Here is a 16676-nt window from a genome sequence, read left to right as displayed (position 1 = left end):
CCTGAGATATCAGTGGTGTCTTCAGGGCTTTGTTCCAGCAATGACCAGGTAGCTGATTACCTCAACTAACCTGTACGTTGACTCTGTACTGGTACCCCCTGTATATAGGGGGCGGCAGCGTAGCCTAGTGGCTAGAGCGTTGGACTAGTAACCGTAAGGTTGCGAGTTCAAACCCCCGAGCTGACAAGGTACAAATCTGTCGTTCTGCCCCTGAACAGGCAGTTAACCCACTGTGCCCAGGCCGTCATTGAAAATAAGAATATGTTCTTAACTGACTTGCCTGGTTAAATAAAGGTAAAATACATTTAAATAGCCTTCTTATAGTGTTAAAATATTTATTAACTAAAGTCACTATTTATTTTTACTGCATTGTTGGTTAACGGCTTGTAAATAAGGATTTTACCGTAAGGTTGTATTCAGTGGATGTGACAAATAACACTTGATATTACCTGAGCTTACAAGGCACCTGACCAATTTGACAGACCCAACCCACTGGGCTAGAGTGCATGGAGATTAGGATATTTGCCCAGGTGAAGGAGTGCTCACAAATCAATCCATGATGACGAGCAACTTATGTTTCAACCTTGTCACACACCAATAAGTCATTTGGATAGGTTATTGCCTCTAAATTCAAGGAAAAACCTTGTCATTTTTGCAAAGTATTCCACATGAATCATGTTCTGGTCTCTAGACAATGGGTGAATGTTAACATCTGAGGATTTTGAAAGTTCATGCACAACAAATTGGGTTGTCAACAGACCTCACCTGTCAGCAATGTGTTCCAGTTTATTGAATAATGAAGGTATTGTTTCCAGAACTGACTACTGGTCCGTGTACAAGATGTTAAACACAGCTGTTTAAAGAAACAAACCTTTGGTAGCTATAAACAAAGTTTAGGGCGATTGGATACAGCTGGTTTCAAGCAAAGAGTGAGCCATAACGTTATAACCTTAACCATATAGCTTGCACAGTCCAAGAGGCAAACTTCAAACTGCACAGAGACCTGTCAACTAGCCAGATAGTAAGCAACTCAATTTAACCATTCCAGGGCAATAAACAACTGCATAAAAACTCACGTTTTGTGGCATTGATGAGATTCTTTCCATCCTTGTAGAGTTCCTTGATGAATCTGTTGGTTTTGTCCAACTCTGCCTCGTGTGACTTTATTTTCTCCCTGAAAACGGGGCTGTCCAGGTAGCATTCGCTGAACTCCAACGGGTGTAATCCCATGTCTTTAACGTTAGCTAGATGGCTAGGTCAGTTAGCTAGCATAAGAAGCTGTAAAACTGCTTTATAAAAATAAAAAACACGCGCTACCTAGTTAGCCACCAACAGCAAGTTGCTTGGGTGTCAAGCGGAAAGAAAGTATATTCAACCAACTAAAAATTTTTTTTAGGGTGAACTAGCTTCTGCTGTTGAAAAGGAGCATTGCATTCCTAATTTAGCAACTATTTTTGTTAGAGCGTGTTCAAGAGTAACAGCAAACCATTATTTAGGTCGGAAAAACTCATGTGTCTTGTATCAATCCAAGTTGTCGTCCAATATAGACATTCAATTGACAGTCGAAAGGAGAAACTCCTATTTGACAAGTAGGCGTTGAGCTCAAGCCCTCCTCCCCTGACGCGGGATAGGGCGTTTATCCAATTGGCTTCCACCCACCTTCTGATCAATTCATACATTTGCCAACCATGTAAAATATTTACATTTTCTACAAAATACTTACTTATAAAACATCTAGCCGGTGACCGTTTTATTATAATATTTCAGACGCTCTAATTTGATTTTCTTCACTCAGAACATCCACAACTTTACACAATGGAATCATGGAAGATATCTTTGTTCCTACCCGTACTTATTTACTCAGTGGACATGTTGCCGGAGTTCTTATTATACCTAAGACACTACAGTATAAAGATAGGCAGAAACTGCTACATCAATAGAAATCCCCGATCACGCTTTGTAGGCTAGGTAAACTCACGAGTAGAACGCGTCATTGGGTATAACGGTCGTTTCGCGCCAAACTGCGCATGTTCAGGCCGTCAGAGACTTCTTCGACATAAAGTCGTTTTTGACAAAAATGAAGACGTGTCAGTTTGTCACGTTCACGAGGTTAGAGTAAACATGCTCAACTACTTGAGACATTGTCTTCCATCTAGGTTGTACCTTTAGATTTCGAGAAGATTAACAGCTTAGGAATCATTTTTCACTTCTCTTATTGATTTCTCAAAACTCAAACCCCGGCCTGGTCTGTTGGTCTGCTTCGCAAAGCGTTCCCGGAAGTCTGGCGATGTTGCGTCTCTGGGTTTAGAAACTCTTATTATTCTTCACTGTCAGTGGTCTTCAGCTAACGGCGCTATCAGATGTTGCTAGCTCTACCTTTTATACTGTTAATGTCATCATCGTTTATAGCGTTACTATTGTATTTAAATGCATGATACATATATAGTAAGTTATCAACATCACTGAAAATTGAGTTTTACACAATCTTCTGGCTATAGTTAGCTAGTTAACATACGTAGCTAAGTTAGCGACTAGTTCTGAAAACAATACCCAGTAGTTAGCTAGTGATATTGCATGATGAACACAACACTGCTAGTTAGTTACACTCTTGTATCATTTGTTGTGGCATTTTGCACCGATAGTCTAGACTTGTATAATTATAACGTTTGCTAGCTCGTGTATTGTGGTTACAACCAAAATATCTGCTGCACACGGTACAACCACAGCAACACAACACCTATTGATAATGATATTGTAGCTAGTTATGTAGTTATCAAACTAAACTGCTCATCAGTGTGATGAATGTTGTGTGGCTATGCGTTTATGTTTCTGTGTGTTCCTAACATATGTGGTCTCCTAACTCCCTGTGTGATAGGAATGCCCAACACCAGCACCAGGCCTAAACGTGGCAGACGGAACCGTCGGGTGCCCAGGGAGGACCCTGCCAGGAATGAGCTGGTGTCCAGGTCACTGGAGAGTGCCCAGCAGTGTCTGTTCAACCAAGACTATGGGACTGCCTTTGTCCACTACCTTCTCGTCCTCAACCTGGCTCCTGTGTTGAAGGACTTTGCCAGTGTAGGTAGCAAAGGAAACCCTGTAGGCCAAGGCTCTCCAACCCTGTTCCTGGAGTGCTACCCTCCTGTAGGTTGTAACTAACCTGATTTAATTTATCAGTCGGCTAATTATTAGAATCAGGTGTGCTATATTAGGGATGGAGCGAAAACCAGGAACAGGGTTGTAGAGCCCTGCTGTCGGCTATACACCATTCAGCCTATCTGACAATTGACATTCCCTTTGAACTTTCAGATTTGTTTTTATTAGATTTGTATTTGTTTTCACATACAGCAGATAGGTGCAGTGAAATGTGTTATTTTACAGGTTCAGCCATAGTAGTATGGCACCCCTTTAGCAAATTAGGGTTAAGTGCCATGCTCAATGGCACATCAGATTTTCTAACCTTGTTGGTTCAAGTATTCAAACCAACGACTTCGGTTACTGGCCCAAAGCTCTAACCGCTAGGCTACCTTTCGTTTTGAAGTTGAGGTGTGTATTCTCTCTGCATGTTATAATATGAATGTTTACCACTGAAGGAAAAAGACAAGTGATGTCATTTGTAGATTAGTCCAATACATCACCAATAAACTATTTATTTTTGTGTGTCTTTTCAGGAGTCTTTTAGGTTCACTCTGTTCAAATGGGCAGATGAGCTCGACTCTCTGGGGCGCATCCAGGACCTGTTTGACTGCTATGAACAGGCTCTGGAGCTCTTCCCTACTGATGAGGTTATCATCAACAGCATGGGTGAACACCTGTTCAGGTAGCCCTCACTCAAGTCTGACTGTGTCTTGTCTGTAGGTTTGGGAACTGGGAAGACTTTACTCGTCAGGCTTACTCGGTTGACTTTACTAGTCAGAGTTATGGTGGGGTAATATTGTACCTCAGGTTGTGCTCAATACCGGATCAAGACTATAGTTATCTTTTCTGTCATGTCTTACCAATTAATTGTTTGTTTGCATGCAGTGGTGTAAAGTGATGGAACTAGCAAGACAGTGCTGTGTCCTAGTAAATGTGTCCCAGTATTCTTAGATTGCTCACAATTGTTCCATTCCAATCTTCAATGCACGCTCCAGAATGGGATTCCGGGATGAGGCCGCTGGTCATTTCCACAAGGCCCTGAAGCTGAAACCGGACTACCCTGAGGCCAAGGAGAATTTCTACCGCGTGGCCAACTGGCTGGTGGAGCGCTGGCACTTCCTGATGCTCAACGATCGCAGGAGGAACCACAAGTACCAGCAGGCCATCCAGAAGGCTGTTGAGGGAGGTTGCAACACTGTGTTAGATATAGGCACAGGGACCGGTATCCTCGGGTGAGATTTCTTTCTGCCTATTACAGTTAAAGGGATAGTTCATCCAAATTACAAAATGCATATTGCTTCCCTTAACCTGCAAGAGGTCTTTGGACATTTGTGCCAGCCACTGCTAGGAAAACTCAACCAAAGCATGGATTACTGTCATACCTTGTACATTCCTTACAGGGTAAGGAAACCAATGTCATTTTGTAATTTGGGTGAGCTATCCTTTTAAGTGCATCTTTTGTTTTATTACAGTGGCTACGCTGTATGAAGAGTTAGGTTAAGGTTAAAGTTGTACAATCTTAATGGTTAGTATCTATCCCAGAGAAATCTACACAGCTCTGGGATTAACCACGTTAAAAACACTTAACTATCATGGCTGTGGTCTGTCCATTTCTATTTGTTTGTTACTGCTTGTAATCCTTGTTCCTCTCCGGTCTCTCTATGGACAGAATGTGTGCTAAGAAGGCAGGGGCGGCTGAGGTGTATGCCTGTGAGCTGTCCAAGACCATGTACGAACTGGCCTGTGAGGTGGTCACCGCTAACGGAATGAACGGACTCATCAAGATCCTCCATATGAAGTCGCTGGAGATGGAAGTGCCTAAAGACATCCCTAAGAGGTGACCTTTCACCTTCCCTCTTACTCTGACATCTGTATGGGCCAGTTTCCTGGACATAGATTAAGCCTAGTCCTGGACTAAAAAGACATGGAGACTCCATTGAGCATCAGTCCAAGACTTAATTTAACCCCATACAATGTCAAGATGGCAGAGTCACTGCCCATCTTCTTTTTTTTTTCAAAAACGTCTGAAACCGTACCTCTTTAAAGAGCATCTTGAATAAATTCCATGTCCTCCCCCAAAATAAAATGCAAATAATTCACTTGTCTTTTACTACTAGAACGGACTATGCTGATAACTACTTTGTTGAGGGAAAATGTACTTGCTACGATTGTGATGTGTTGTCTGACCTAGCTTACTTTAAGATGAATGCACTAATGTAAGTCGCTCTGGATAAGAGCTTCCGCTAAATGACTCAAATGTAGTCTGTGGCCTGGAAACTGTCCCTATGCGTCCTCCTCTAATGTGTATGTACCGTTTGTGTGATGTGTTTTCTGTGGTAGGGTATCGCTGGTTGTCACCGAGACTGTGGATGCCGGCCTATTTGGTGAAGGTATTATAGAGAGCCTTATACACGCCTGGAATCATCTGCTTTTGCCTCCACAGGTAATTAACTAGCATAGGCAGCCATTTTGAGGATTCATGTTGTGTTCATACTGAGTTCCTACACTAGTGAATACAAGCCAGCCTTTAGTGCAAGTGTGAAAGAATTACCATGATTAGTAAGTAACATGACTTGGTTTTAGTATTGATTATTTATTTCCCAACACTTTCTCATAACATTTTCAGTTTCATTACAACCGTGGATTTAGATGCCAGTCATGTTCATGTTTTTCATTCATTTAACAGGATTGTCTGTCTCTCAATTCAACACAAGTGATCGCAAAGTAATCTTTAAAAGAGGCTTTAGCTATATTTTTGTGTCACAATCACGATTGTAAAACATGATTATGGAGCATCAATCCTCTCATATTAAATGTCCTTTATCCAGCCAAATCCTTTGTTTATTGGCAAAGAGATGAATCCAAAATCATTTACAGTAGGAGGCTACAGTACCAATCAACCACCTTCCTCAATATCATAATGCTGCAGCCAATATAAGTCAACAGTGCCATCTATGGTCTCAATGTGATACTACATTTGAGGTTAAAAAAAATAAATGATAGATGAAAATCCTTTACATAAAGATTCCCTACAGACAAGTGCATTTAGTAAACATATAATATAAATTGCAACAACAACCAAAATCCTATTATAGCAAAGTTAATGGCATGAGGCCTGATGTATGAAGACGTGAAGGCTCACTTTCTGCTCCTGCTACTGCAGAGCACCCAGGACCCATCCAGGCCTCCCTCCCAAGCAGGCCGGGTCATCCCTGCCGGAGCCACTGTGTTTGGGATGGCTGTCCAGTGCCTGGAGATCCGCCGTCATCACAGGTGACCTGTCCCTCTGTTGTTAATAAAGGCTAACTTAAGTCAGTCAGACAGTGTTCTTCAACGATGGCTTTAGTGGTATAATTTATTTAGCACGTTTCAATGCCTCAGCATTTAGAACAGTAGATCAAACATCAACAAGTTCAACATGTTGTTCACCTTTTTGTGTCCTTATCTGTTGGAATATTTCATTGTTGACGTGGAACAGCTGAAGGCCATATGTCCCTGGAGGGTGTGTGTGTGTGTGTGTGTGTGTGTGTGTGTGTGTGTGTGTGTGTGTGTGTGTGTGTGTGTGTGTGTGTGTGTGTGTAAACAGACACCGGTGTTAATGTTCATGTCATACCATCTATTTATAACCATGTGCCTGCAGGCTGTGTGTGTCTGAGATAGGAGGCCTGGCCACGGCTGCAGCCGGAGAGCTCCACAGCCCAGTAAGCTGCAGCTCAGAGGATGACTCCACAGAGCCCTACACCACAGAGAGACTGAGCAGACTGCCTGGAGGCTACACGCCCCTCACTGAACCCTTCAATGCCCTGGACATAGACTTCAACAACGTGCAGGTCAGCGGCAGTAGAGCGTTTTTATGTGTACATAGATTTACATCTCTATGGGGAATCTACTGAACTGTTAGTTATCATCAACAACTACGGCTTACAGCCTCAGTGGCATTGCTGTGTGTAGATTCTGTATATTGATAACAAAATAATATCTCGTATGTCAGAAGCCTCATACTCTCTCAAGCTTTTCAAAATCAAACAAGCTAGTTAGCGTGATATTTGGCTATAGGTTCCAAGAATACAAGAGCAGTGATTGTATTATGCTATGCTAACTGTACCCCAGGAGCTGGAGGGTCTGTGCTCCAGGGAGGTGAGCCGGGTGCGTCTACCTGTAACTGGGGAGGGTCTGCTGGATGCCCTGGCCGTGTGGTTCCAGCTCCACCTGGACCAGCAGAGTAGCCTGTCCACCGGCCCTAAGGAGGACACCTGCTGGGAGCAGGCCATCTACCCCGTTCAGACACCACACAGTAGGATCATTTATATAAGACATGTATGTACACTGAGTGTACAAAACATTAGGAACACCTTCCCTTTAGCCCTCAGGACAGCTTCAACTCTTTGGGGCGTGGACTCTGTAAGATGTCGAAAGTGTTCCACAGGGATGCTGGCCCTGGTTGACTCATGCTTCCCACAGTTGTCAAGTTGTCTGGATGTCCTTTGGGAGGTGGGTCATTCTTTATACACACGGGAAACTGTTGAGTGTGAAAAACCCAGCAGTTTGTGACACACTCAAACCGGTGTTCCTGGCACCTACTACCATACCCCATTGAAAGGAACTTAAATCCTTTGCCTTGCCATGTCTCGAGGCTTAAATATCCTCCACTTCATCTGTACTGATTGAAGTGGATTTAACATGTGACCTCAATAAGGGATCAAAGCTTTCACCTGGATTCACCTGGTCAGTCTGTGTCCCTCAAACTCAACTCTGGACCTTGAAGCCAGTTCCACTGCTGTTTAAAAAAATAATTGTTCTCCTCTAATCAGACTGATTTAGACCTGGGACACCAGGCGGGTGCAATGAATTATCAGGTAGGACAGAAAACCAGCGGGCTCCTGACCTCGTAGGGTAAGAGTTGGGTACCCCTGGTCTATTTCATGGAAAGAGCAGGTGTTCATAATGTTTTGTACACTCTGTGCCTATACACATGCAGTGAGGTAGTATATTTAGACAACTGCACCCTACTCTTCTGTAGGAGTATGTTGCAGTGCGTGGGGAGCAGTGCGTGGGGAGCAGTGCGTGGGGAGCAGTGCGTGGGGAGCAGTGCGTGGGGAGCAGTGCGTGGGGAGCAGTGCGTGGGCAGCAGTGTGCATAAACATCTCTACATAGAGCCCTTCTAATCATACAGTAGAGATGCACAGAATGCACTGTAGAGACTGGTCCAGTTCTACACAGATTCTCCTGACATCCACTCAGAACAACTATTCCAGTAATAAATGACACATATTACACACTACATAATATATACAAATGCTGTTCTTGCATATTCCGCTGTAATATTTGTCCCCTTCTGATGTTTGCAATGCAATTCCCCATTCTGTCAAACGGGGGCAGTAGGCCACATATAGAAGAAACCTATTCCATTGAAGACCGTAGGCAATGACTGAAGTCAACTTACACTGTAACCTCAAGGCTGTTATTGTTTTATTGCTGGATTTCACAACCGCGAACATCCTTTCTGTACTCCTTCATCCTGTCAGGCTATTGTGCTCCTTCCAGACGTAGAACAGCAAAGTGAAGTTGTACCGTGGTGTTGTCGTTGAGATGCACCATCATTCAGCTGCTGAGCTCAGTGTTTCTGTACAGCAGTGTTGCTAATTGACAGGGGCAGCGTCTAGGGACCCACCAGACACCATCCCTGCTATTTTTCCCGATGATCATCGACATCCGTTTCCCGGCTGCCGTGGCGAGACAGACAGGTGCACCGGGATCGCCTGTGACACTCTTTAGTGTTCATGAATCTCTTATAGGTTATACATATGTATTTTCCCCAAACGCCCCCTGACAACGACAAGCCACATGCTGACGCGATGACAGATATTCCTACAGGAATGTCTCTCTCTGTCTGTGTGCCTCCCTCCCTCCTGAAACTCATTCCCTCGCTCCCCTGCTCCTACCCCTCTCTTCCTCTCTTCCTCTTTGTTTTTGTGCAGTGGCAAAGCATCTTGTTCAATACCAGATCTGTGTTGCTGTTGTGGTTCATGAATAAACAGTCATGTGTGCAACAAGGCCTTATATAAAAAGAAAAATCAACTTGTTACTTATGATATGCCAAGAATTTGTACGTCATTTGCAATTTTATGTGCTTTATTTATTAGACTTAGAAAAGGGTCACACACTTCAAAACAAATGTATATACAGTGAGTGTATAAAACATTATGAACACCTGCTCTTTCCCTGACAGACTGACCAGGTGAATCCAGGTGAAAGCTATGATCCCTTATTGATGTCACTTGTTAAATCCACTTCAATCAGTGTAGATGAAGGGGAGGAGACATGTTAAAGAATTGAGACATGGATTGTGTATGTGTGCCATTCAGAGGGTGAATGGACAAAATATTTAAGTGATGGTGCAACGCATTGGATGGTTGTTTATTCAATGTCAATAGGTTTGTATCTGTCCTTATTCAAATGAGCCATAAAATGAAATGTCTCGTCAGATTTTCCCCTGAGGCCTGGTGACGAGCTCATCGTGGAGATCTCCTGCCGGGACGCCTACCTGAGACTCTGCAGTGTTGCCGTAGCGAGAGACGGACGAGAGTTCCGTCTAGACGACTGTCTGGATCCAGACAAACCTAGAAACAACCCAGGCCCGAGCAGAAATCCCAATCCAAGCCTTAACGCCGAGGCAGAACTGTGCAGCGCCCTAGCTTGCCTCGGGACAGAGCAGAGCAGTGGACCTCGAGACTACACCATGCTGGAGTGTGCTGAAATGGCCCTCCTCAACAACCAGCCCTACCACGATAGTTTCCGCAGGGCACTGGCTAAACTCATCACCAACCTGAAGGACGCTCGTTCGGTCCAGGGTCAAGGGTTAGAGGTCATGCCTCTCACTGACCCCCCCAGTGGCCCCATGGACCCTGGTCCCGACCCCTTCTATGTGCTGGACGTGTCCGAGGGCTTCTCTGTTCTCTCCCTCATGGCAGCCAGTCAGGGCCAGGTGAAGGCCTATAGTTCGGTAGAGAAGACCCAGCACCAGGCGGTGCTCAGGAGGCTGGCCAGGGCCAACGGTGTCCCAGAGGAGGCTCTCGAGTTCTGGCTGAACCAGGTGGAGGATGAGCAGGCGGTGCTCCAGAGACCCTCCAGGGAGAAGCTGTGGAGTGCCATTATATTAGACTGTGTGGAGACCTGTGGCTTAGTGAGGCAGAAGCTGATGGAGAAAGCCACACTAGCCAGGTAGGAAGATGGCGCAAGCACTGCTGAGAAAGGTAGTTTTGGGAGTAACCGGGAAGAATGTATGAAGTGCTGGTGGATTTTGATAGTGTTTTAAAAATGAGGTGGGATTGTGGATCACATTGCAGCATCTCAAATATTGATATTGAATCTACAGTGTTGTCACATTGGGAAAAATAGACTTTGGGTTCAGAAGAATCTGTCCCTTTTTTTTGTACAATAGTTTGATTGTTTTGGTGGGGTCCATCCATGGCAGGTGCCTGTTGGAGGACGGTGGTCAGATCTTCCCAGAGAGAATAGTGTTGTACGGGATGCTGGTGGAGTCTGACACCCTGCTGCTGGAGAGTGCTGTCCAGGGCCAGGAGCCGACACTGGGCTTCAACATCGCCCCGTTCATCAACCAGTTCACTGTGAGTTACTGACACACCTCCCCAGATCCACTGCATCTCCCCACCTGCCTTGCATATGTCGTCACTAGGGCCTGAGGTTTTAATGATCTTGTTAAGCAATAAGGCCAGAGGGGTTGTGGTATATGGCCACGGGCTGTTCTTATGCACGTTGCAACACAAAGTGCCTGGATACAGCCCTTAGCTGTGGTATGTTTGCCAGATACCACAAACCCCCGGGGAGCCTTATTGCAATTGTAAACTGGTTATTAGAGCAGTAAATATGAATGTTTTGTCATTCCTGTGGTATACAGTCTGATATACCACAGCTTTCAGTGAATCAGCATTCAGGCCTCAAACCACACCGTTTTTATATATAAATGAATATCTCTTTACACTGTGTACAAAATATCAACACCAGCTGAATCCAGTTGAAAGCTATGATCCGTTATTGATGTCACTTGTTAAATCCACTTCAATCAGTGTAGATGAAGGGGAGGAGTCAGGTTAAAGAAGGATTTTTAAGCCTTGAGACATGGATTGTGTATGTGTGCCATTCAGAGGGTGAATGGGCAAGACAAAATATTTAAGTGCCTTTAAACAGGGTATGGTAGTAGGTGCCAGGCGCACTGGTTTGAGTTTGTCAAGAACTGCAACGCTGCTGGGTTTTTCACGCTCAATTGTTTCCCATGTGTATCAAGAATGGTCCACCACCTTAAAAGACATCCAGCCAACTTGACACGACTGTGGGAAGCATTGGAGTCAACATGGCCCAGTCCATGCCCTGATGAATTGAGACTGTTCTGAGGGCAAGTGCCATACTCTACCAGCTGAGCTACAGAGGACCGAGTCCTGTCACATTGTCAGGAAAACCTCCTGGCTGTAGTCACACTCCCCAGCTCTAAATGTGAATGCACTATACTCTGATAACTAACAAAGTCATATAGTAAATTACTGCATGGTTAGGGGGAAAAGTATGGTCAACTCAGAAATTCATTCTACGTGACACAACTCCCAACCCTTTCTCGCTCAACATGGCTCCTCTCATATATGGTATTCCCTCTCATGTCAATGATGCAATAGTCCTACTATTGACAGCTGCCTCAATGCTCTTTGTACCTTGCATCATTCTTCTAATTCAAAGGACAGGCTCCTGAGACACACCAACATGTTGCCTGAGGGTTGTAACCTCTTCACTCAAGATGTCTGCTGATATATAATGCTGCCCCCCCCCCCCCCCCAATATTCTGGACGAAATCTAAACATTGTTTTCTTATAGTTTCTTTCGCAGTACTTGTTAGTGGTTCTTGGTCTGCCGTATTGCAGTTGAGCTCAAGTGAACCAATTTGAAAGGGCACAATACATTTAAACTAACCTTTTACTGTGCTTTTTTAAAGTCAAAATGGGTTTTAAAATCCCATTTTTCTTGCAATGCAACCTTCTATGTTGAGACTTATGTTTTCTTTTATCTGTCTTTCCGTCCGTGTTACGGGGAGCTGAGAAATCCTTTTAAGTTCTGTCTTTTCCGGTGTCATGTTGGCGCTTTTCGGCGTTGGCTCCCGCGGGACGGCAGTTTGTTTAAACAGATGTTGTCTCTGAAGAGCTCAGACAAGGGCACGACTGTCACTCTGGGGGAAAAGCATTCACACGGCTTCACGTAAGGACATCCCTACCTGGATCCATCAGGAAGCATTACATCAATGACATCCAACGGAGAGCGGCGGAGACACCGGGAGTTGTGACATGGAGGCGGCGGCATTCGTTTGTTCTCTGTGACAGTGACACTCCCGCTCTGTCGCTTGACGAGCACTCTCCTCCTGCTTTCTAGAGTGTAGTGGTGCGTTTGCAGCAGGTCACATGATGCACACGACTCTAAAGGAGTTCTAAGAGTTGGAGATTTTGTTAAAAACACCTGACGACGAGTGAAACTAGCTGGAGAGGTTTGGGAAATACTGAGCTAGACTACATGGACTGCCTTGTCATTCTGTTTTAAAGGGGTTGAATTAGTCTCAGATGTAGGGTTGTATAGATGTCTGCTGAATGGACATCTAATATGTAAAAATGATATCTCTCTCCTTCCTAGGTTCCAGTCCATGTGTTTCTGGACTTGTCCACTCTGCAGTGTAGACATCTCAGTGACTCTGTAGAACTCTTTATCCTGGACCTCATGAACACCAACGCCAACTATACCAACAGAGACGTCAAGGTAAAGACCCAACTCGACAGATTCTTTTACTTACAGATACATTATCAGATATTGTCTGAAACATTCATAAAAAAAAAAACCATGGTAAATGGCACCATTGTCTGCTTACACATTATACTGAGGATAACACTGAGTTGCCAGATCCCTTGGCCGTGTCAGTACTTCCACTGAGCTGTGGCCCTGACCATAGAAAGAAACTCAGCATAAAAAGAAACGTCCCTTTTTCAGGACCCTGTCTTTCAAAGATAATTTGTAAAAATCCAAATAACTTCACAGATCTTCATTGTAAAGGGTTTAAACACTGTTTCCCATGCTTGTTAAATGAACCATAAACAATTAATGAACATGCACCTGTGGAACGGTCATTAAGAGACTAACAGCTTACAGACGGTAGGCAATTAAGGTCACAGTTATGAAAACCTAGTAGAAAGGTCTCTTTCGTGTCCTGACTCTGAAAAACACCAAAAGAAAGATGCCCAGGGTCCCTCATCTGTGTGAACGTGCCTTAGGCATGCTGCAAGGAGGCATAAGGACTGCAGATGTGGCCAGGGCAATAAATTGCAATGTCTGTACTGTGAGACACCTAAGACAGCGCTACAGGGAGACAGGACGGACAGCTGATCGTCCTCACAATGGCAGACCACGTGTAACAACACCTGCACAGAATCGGTACATCTAAACATCACACCTGCGGGACAGGTACAGGATGGCAACAACTGCCTGAGTTACACCAGGAACGCACAATCCCTCCATCAGCCGCCCCCAGGTGGTGAGGGTAGGCAACAACATCTCCTCCCCGCTGATCCTCAACAAGGGTGCGTTCTGAGCCCTCTCCTGTACTCCCTGTTCACTCACGACTGCGTGGCCACGCACGCCTCCAACTCAATCATCAAGTTTGCGGACGACACAACAGTGGTAGGCTTGATTACCAACAACGACGAGACGGCCTACAGGGAGGAGGTGAGGGCCCTCGGAGTGTGGTGTCAGGAAAATAACCTCACACTCAACGTCAACAAAACTAAGGAGATGATTGTGGACTTCAGGAAACAGCAGAGGGAACACCTCTGATGGAACAGTAGTGGAGAGGGTAGCTAGTTTTAAGTTCCTCGGCATACACATCACAGACAAACTGAATTGGTCCACTCACACTGACAGCGTCGTGAAGAAGGCGCAGCAGCGCCTATTCAACCTCAGGAGGCTGAAGAAATTCGGCTTGTCACCAAAAGCACTCACAAACATCTACAGATGCACAATCGAGAGCATCCTGGCGGGCTGTATCACCGCCTGGTACGGCAACTGCTCCGCCCTCAACCGTAAGGCTCTCCAGAGGGTAGTGAGGACTGCACAACGCATCACCGGGGGCAAACTACCTGCCCTCCAGGACACCTACACCACCCGTTGTTACAGGAAGGCCATAAAGATCATCAAGGACATCAACCACCCGATCCACTGCCTGTTCACCCCGCTATCATCCAGAAGGCGAGGTCAGTACAGGTGCATCAAAGCTGGGACCGAGAGACTGAAAAACAGCTTCTATCTCAAGGCCATCAGACTGTTAAACAGCCACCACTAACATTGAGTGGCTGCTGCCAACACACTGTCATTGACACTGACCCAACTCCAGCCATTTTAATAATGGGAATTGATGGGAAATTATGTAAATATATCACTAGCCACTTTAAACAATGCTACCTTATATAATGTTACTTACCCTACATTATTAATCTCATATGCATATGTATATACTGTACTCTACATCATCGACTGCATCCTTATGTAACACATGTATCACTAGCCACTTTATAGCCACTTTATAACTATGCCACTTTGTTTACTTTGTCTACACACTCATCTCATATGTATATACTGTACTCGATACCATCTACTGTATGCTGCTCTGTACCATCACTCATTCATATATCCTTATGTACATGTTCCTTATCCCCTTACACTGTGTATAAGACAGTAGTTTTGGAATTGTTAGTTAGATTACTTGTTGGTTATCACTGCATTGTCGGAACTAGAAGCACAAGCATTTCGCTACACTCGCATTTAACATCTGCTAACCATGTGTATGTGACAAATAAAATTAGATTTGATTTCAGTGCTCAGACTGTCCGCAATAGGCTGAGAGAGGCTAGACTGAGGGCTTGTAGGTCTGTTGTAAGGCAGGTCCTCACCAGACATCACCAGCAACAACGTCACCTATGGGCACAAACCCACCGTCGCTGGACCAGACAGGATTGGCAAAAAGTGCTCTTCACTGACAAGTCGTGGTTTGTCTCACCAGGGGTGATGGTCGGATTCGCATTTATTGTCAAAGGAATGAGTGTTACACCGAGGCCTGTACTCTGGCGCGGGATCGATTTGGAGGTGGAGGGTCCGTCATGGTCTGGGGCGGTGTGTCACAGCATCATCGGACTGAGCTTGTTGTCATTGCAGGCAATCTCAACGCTGTGCGTTACAGGAAAGACATCCTCCTTCCTCATGTGGTACCCTTCCTGCAGGCTCATCCTGACATGACCCTCCAGCATGACAATGCCACTAGCCATACTGATCGTTCTGTGCTTGATTTCCTGCAAGACAGGAATGTCAGTGTTCTGCCATAGCCAGCGAAGAGCCCAGATCTCAATCCCATTGAGCATGTCTGGGACCTGTTGGATTGGAGGGTGAGGGATAGGGCCATTCCCCCCAGAAATGTCTGGGAACTTGCAGATGTCTTGGTGGAAGAGTGGGGTAACATCTCTCAGCAAGAACTGGCTAATCTGGTGCAGTCCATGGGGAGGAGATGCACTACAGTACTTCATGCAGCTGGTGGCCACACCAGATATATAACTTCTGATCTTGACCCCCGCTTTGTTCAGGGACACATTTCCATTTATGTTAGTCACATGTCTGTGGAGCTTGTTCAGTTGGTCTGTTATTATGTTCATACAAATATTTCCGTTAAGTTTTGCTGAAACTAAACGCAGTTGAGGATGTTTCTTTTTTTGCTGAGTTTACCATTACTATTTTATTGATTACAATAGTCTATTTCTATGGCCCTGACTCTGTGTGTTTCTCCCAGGTCCAGGCTAGTGCCTCAGGCAGGGTGACTGCTGTGCCCTTCTGGTACCAGATCCACCTGAACGAGGAGATCAGCTTGAGCACCTTCAACCAGGACTCCCATTGGAAGCAGGCTGCTGTGGTGCTGCACCAGCCCCTGGCAGTGAGGGAGGGAGACTGGGTACGACTGGCCGTCACCCTGCAGAAGAGCTCCATCTCCATATCAGCCAGTATAGAGGAAGAAGCTGGGGAGACCGGGACTGTGGATTCTGTTAGAGTCCGATAAGTAGATGTCTGGTGATATGAACAGTACAAGAGTCATCTTCATACGTGTTTTTAAAGGAGGGAGTTGCAGTGCTTTTGATTCTACAAGAGCATCAAGTCCACTCCACTACTGGGAGAGAGGTCAAGGTATCACTCTGGGTTCTATATTATGAGTGAACTGCATATGTCATGGAGGGGAAGGGATTGGACTATGGATTCTCCGGACGCGCCAGCTCTAAAATGACCCCACAATGGCTACCATCTCAATATGCCTTCTCTCAGGACTTTCACATGTTTTATGATGTGCTCATCTTGAGACGTTTTGGTCTTCAGCGTGTTCATAATCTTGTTTTGGAATGACGTCTCTTGATTATGGTTGCAGTCTTCATTAAAATGTTTTGCATCAGCACTTGCATTATCTC

General features: G+C 45.0%; 2 protein-coding genes across 6 annotated transcripts in view; one reads left to right on the top strand and one right to left on the bottom strand.

Moving 5' to 3' along the window:
- Positions 1-1577, bottom strand: part of LOC124012310 (rho GTPase-activating protein 10-like) — a 65659-nt gene extending 64082 nt beyond the window's left edge. For both annotated transcript variants that reach the window (XR_006834700.1, XM_046325790.1), the window contains exon 1: positions 1077-1577. Coding sequence is in view for 1 of the 2 variants with exons in the window: in XM_046325790.1 (XP_046181746.1) it covers positions 1077-1230 (154 nt within the window). In the remaining variant the exon portion in view is untranslated. The remainder of the gene's footprint in view (positions 1-1076) is intronic.
- A 370-nt stretch (positions 1578-1947) lies between these two features.
- Positions 1948-16663, top strand: LOC124012363 (protein arginine N-methyltransferase 9-like). 4 transcript variants are annotated; one of them, XM_046325908.1, is made up of 13 exons: positions 1948-1968; positions 2876-3075; positions 3669-3817; positions 4131-4367; positions 4805-4972; positions 5476-5578; positions 6299-6408; positions 6776-6965; positions 7246-7429; positions 9621-10356; positions 10610-10763; positions 12823-12945; positions 16013-16663. In XM_046325908.1, the coding sequence occupies exons 2-13, from the start codon at positions 2878-2880 to the stop codon at positions 16274-16276; spliced, it is 2616 nt and encodes an 871-aa protein (XP_046181864.1). In that variant the 5' UTR covers positions 1948-1968; positions 2876-2877; the 3' UTR covers positions 16277-16663. The 4 variants fall into 4 exon arrangements, with proteins under 4 accessions (XP_046181864.1, XP_046181863.1, XP_046181861.1 ...); XM_046325907.1 differs by lacking the exon at positions 1948-1968 and adding an exon at positions 1995-2109; XM_046325905.1 differs by lacking the exon at positions 1948-1968 and adding an exon at positions 2172-2445.
- The last annotated feature ends 13 nt before the right edge of the window (positions 16664-16676 follow it).

This window comes from Oncorhynchus gorbuscha, linkage group LG24 (genome assembly GCF_021184085.1).
Source record: "Oncorhynchus gorbuscha isolate QuinsamMale2020 ecotype Even-year linkage group LG24, OgorEven_v1.0, whole genome shotgun sequence".
Classification (NCBI taxonomy): Eukaryota; Metazoa; Chordata; class Actinopteri; order Salmoniformes; family Salmonidae; genus Oncorhynchus; species Oncorhynchus gorbuscha.
This window is presented reverse-complemented; position numbering and strand designations above follow the sequence as displayed.

Bases quoted from the DNA above. Each gene is read 5' to 3' on its own strand.
- LOC124012363 (XM_046325908.1), top strand. From the start codon at position 2,878: ATGCCCAACACCAGCACCAGGCCTAAACGTGGCAGACGGAACCGTCGG. The intron at 4,368-4,804 runs GTGAGATTTCTT...CTCTATGGACAG, and splicing joins ACAGGGACCGGTATCCTCGG to AATGTGTGCTAAGAAGGCAG. The intron at 6,966-7,245 runs GTCAGCGGCAGT...ACTGTACCCCAG, and splicing joins TAGACTTCAACAACGTGCAG to GAGCTGGAGGGTCTGTGCTC.